The sequence below is a fragment of the Coregonus lavaretus genome, assembly GCF_964263955.1.
Source record: "Coregonus lavaretus genome assembly, chromosome: 2".
NCBI classification, from domain to species: domain Eukaryota; kingdom Metazoa; phylum Chordata; class Actinopteri; order Salmoniformes; family Salmonidae; genus Coregonus; species Coregonus lavaretus.
Genome location: NC_139989.1, coordinates 79,061,797 through 79,065,437, shown reverse-complemented (window position 1 = coordinate 79,065,437; position 3,641 = coordinate 79,061,797). Strand labels below are relative to the sequence as shown.

The window sequence follows — 3,641 nt, the reverse complement described above, 5'->3', positions numbered from 1 at the left end:
ATACCACTGTGGACATGTTTCTACAACCTTCTGAGTTCATATAGTTTAGTAATACCACTGTGGACATGTTATCTATTCCAGAGGCTACTACCACACTCAGAGAGCAGAGTATACTGTTCCCAGCTGTCTGTCTATGAACAGTATTAACATCTACAATCTCTCTCTCCTTTATCTCTGTAGTGGATGGTCTACTCTGTTAGGGGATCAGTCCAGGCGTGCAGTGTGTCAGCAGGTGCTGAGGGATCCAGTCTCTATCACCTGTGGACACAGTTTCTGCAGACAGTGCATCACCAGATACTGGGAGAAACCTGCTCCTTCAGGAGACTATGACTGTCCTCAGTGTAGAAAGAGATCCAGAACACGACCTGTACTACAGCACCTGAGTCAACCCAATGAAACACGAGGCTCTGAAAACAGTAAGACCACTTGCACACGTGGGCCAAGTCAATACCTTAATATGATTTACAGTAGGTAACTACAATATTATGAGATAATAGAAGTTACTGTAGTTGTGGAAGGCCCACTTTACATCCTGTCAATGAATGTTTCTGATACACATGATTTTTCCTCTTCCCTTGTAGTGGATGACAGCCTGCAGAGAGCTATAGTAAACCATAAAGACAGTCTGAAAAGGAGGTATGCATGTGTGATAGAAGGCATGGAAAAAGCAGGGAACCAAACTCCCCTCAACAGGATTTACACAGAGCTCTACATCACAGAGGGAGAGAGTGAAGGGGTTAACAATGAACATGAGGTGTGGCAGCTAGAGACAGCATCCAGGACACCAACCTCACATGACACAGCAATCCACTGCAATGACATCTTTAAACCCTTACCAGGCCAAGAGAGAAGCATCAGAACTGTGCTGACGAAGGGCATCGCTGGCATCGGAAAAACAGTCTCTGTGCAGAAGTTCATCCTAGACTGGGCTGAAGAGAAGGCGAACCAAGATGTGGATATCATATTTGTGCTTCCTTTCCGGGAGCTGAACTTGATTAAAGATCTCCAGTACAGTCTTCTCAGACTTTTAAATGGCTTCCACCCAGAACTAGACATAGGCAATGCAAAGAAACTCACTGCCTGTAAAGCTATGTTCATCTTTGATGGTTTGGATGAAAGCAGACTTCCATTGGATTTCCAGCACAATGAAAAGGTGTCTGATGTCTCCCAGACATTGTCTGTCGATGTTCTGCTGACAAACCTCATCAAGGGGAATCTGCTTCCCTCTGCTCTCCTATGGATAACCTCCCGACCAGCAGCAACCAATCAGATCCCCCCTAAATGTGTTGACCAGGTGACAGAGGTACGAGGGTTCAATGACCCACAGAAGGAGGAGTTCTTCAGGAAGAGATTCAGTGATGAGGACCTGGCCAGCAGAATCATCTCACACATAAAGACATCAAGGAGCCTCCACATCATGTGCCACATGCCAGTGTTCTGTTGGATTTCTGCAATAGTCCTTGAGCACATGTTGAGTACAGACAAGAGGAGAGAGATGCCCACGACTCTGACTGAGATGTCCATACACTTCCTGCTCATTCAGACCAGCCTGAAGAACCAGAAATATCATGGAAGAGATGAGATGGATCAAGAGGAGCTCATGGAGTCAGATAAGGAAGTTCTTCTGAAGCTGGGGAAGCTGGCACTTGAAAATCTGGAGAAGGGTAATCTCATGTTCTATGAAGAAGACCTGAAAGAGTGTGGCATTGATGTCAAAGAAGCCTCAGTTTACTCAGGAGTGTGCACACAAATCTTTAAAGAAGAGTCTGTGTTATTTCAGAGAGTGGTGTACTGCTTTGTTCATCTGAGCATTCAGGAGTTTCTCTCAGCTGTCTACATGTACCATTGTTACACAACCAAGAACATGGATGCACTGAAGCCCTTCCACAAGAGAAAGTCTAGAGCTGCATCTGAAGAGCTAACCTTGCATGAGCTGCTGAAGAGTACCGTGGATAAAGCCTTGGAGAGCAAGAACGGACACCTGGACCTCTTTGTCCGCTTCCTTCATGGCATGTCACTGGAGTCCAATCAGAAACTCCTACGAGGTCTGGTGACACAGACAGAAAGCAGTCCAGACAGCGTCCAGAAAACAATCCGATCCCTTAAGGTGATGCAGAGGAAGAACATCTCCCCTGAGAGGTGCATCAATCTCTTCCACTGTCTGATAGAGATGAAAGACCATTCAGTACAAGAGGAAATCCAAGCGTACTTGAGGTCAGAGAAGAGAACCAAAAACCTCACACTTTCTCAGTGTTCAGCACTGGCCTACATGCTACAGATATCAGAGGAGGTTCTGGATGTGTTTGACCCGAAGGTATACAAGACATCAGAGGAGGGTCGTAGGAGACTGCTCCCAGCTGTGAGAGGCTGCAGGAAAGCTCTGTAAGTATTCATGGAAGTATCCCACACCAAAATACATTGTAGTTACAGCAGCATTTTTATTGGCTGACTGGCTCTGTAAGTACTCATGTGACTATCCCTCAGACCAAACTTTACTGTAGGTAAGAACAACAATATTTTCATTGGCTGACTAAACTTTCTATCAGCTGAAAAGTCTTAAACAAACTGTAATACAAACGGATCAGAAAAGTTGAAGCATTGAGACATCTATACACAGTGTTCACATTATTAGTGCAGGGGTAACTGTAAGCAGGGAAGCTAAATGTAACATTTTAATACAACCTGTCCCTCATGGTATTTAATCTGTTGACAGACTCACTGGCTGTAAACTCACAGACACATCCTGTGAACTGTTGGCCTCAGTTCTCAGTTCAAATCCCTCACACCTGAGAGAGCTGGATCTGAGTAACAATGACCTGAAGGATTCAGGAGTGAAGCTGCTCTCTGCTGGACTGGGGAATCCCCACTGTAAACTGCAGACTCTGAGGTCAGTATTCCTGTAGTTGGTCAACAAGTGATAACTGTTCACCAGATCCACATGTGTTTACCAGGCACACATAGTCCACACCATATGTGTTTGGACAGTGAAGCTTACAGTTTTACATTTGGTGCTATGATCCAGCATTTTGGATTTGAAATTGTTTCATATTAGGCAACAAATGTCTTAGGCTACAGAATGTCACCTTTATATTTGATGTTAATAGTGAGAGGTTAGCATGTTTTGTTGTAGCCTCTGTAACTTTCTCACTCATTATTATTCATGATTCATTCAGGATTTTTATTAATCAAGGCATCATCAGTATTAATTTAGTAGTGTTTAGAAACATATTATCTACTCACTTAGACAGAAAATTACTCCAGTCATCATCCACCATTCAGTTACTATTGGACAAAACATAACCCAAAACACAACCAAAACAAACTGCAAATGCAACCAACGAGTTTGGGACCAAATACTAAACATTGACTACTTTAATACACTATAAGTTAATTGGTCAGAATACTTATGACTTCTTCAAATAGGGGGACTAGATACATAAAGTGCTTTCATTTCAAATATTAGCTTCTCTGTCAAAATAGATATGGTGTGGACTGTATACTCATACAATCTAAATCTGATAGCTCACTGTCTGTCTTTTGACTGATACTGCTTTTTAAACTGCTCTGGTCAGTCTACTCAAATATTTGTACTGTACATGTTTCTATCTAGAAGCAATAATCTGATAATTTCTAATAATGAT

General features: G+C 42.9%; 1 protein-coding gene across 1 annotated transcript in view; it reads left to right on the top strand.

The window, feature by feature from the left end:
* Window positions 1–377: 377 nt before the first annotated feature.
* Window positions 378–3,641, top strand: part of LOC311140712 (NLR family CARD domain-containing protein 3-like) — an 8,442-nt gene continuing 5,178 nt past the window's right edge. The window contains exons 1-4 of the mRNA XM_084175897.1: window positions 378–416; window positions 582–2,382; window positions 2,714–2,769; window positions 3,481–3,485. Of these exons, the coding sequence (XP_084032023.1) occupies window position 416; window positions 582–2,382; window positions 2,714–2,769; window positions 3,481–3,485 (1,863 nt within the window). The 5' untranslated portion in view covers window positions 378–415. The remainder of the gene's footprint in view (window positions 417–581; window positions 2,383–2,713; window positions 2,770–3,480; window positions 3,486–3,641) is intronic.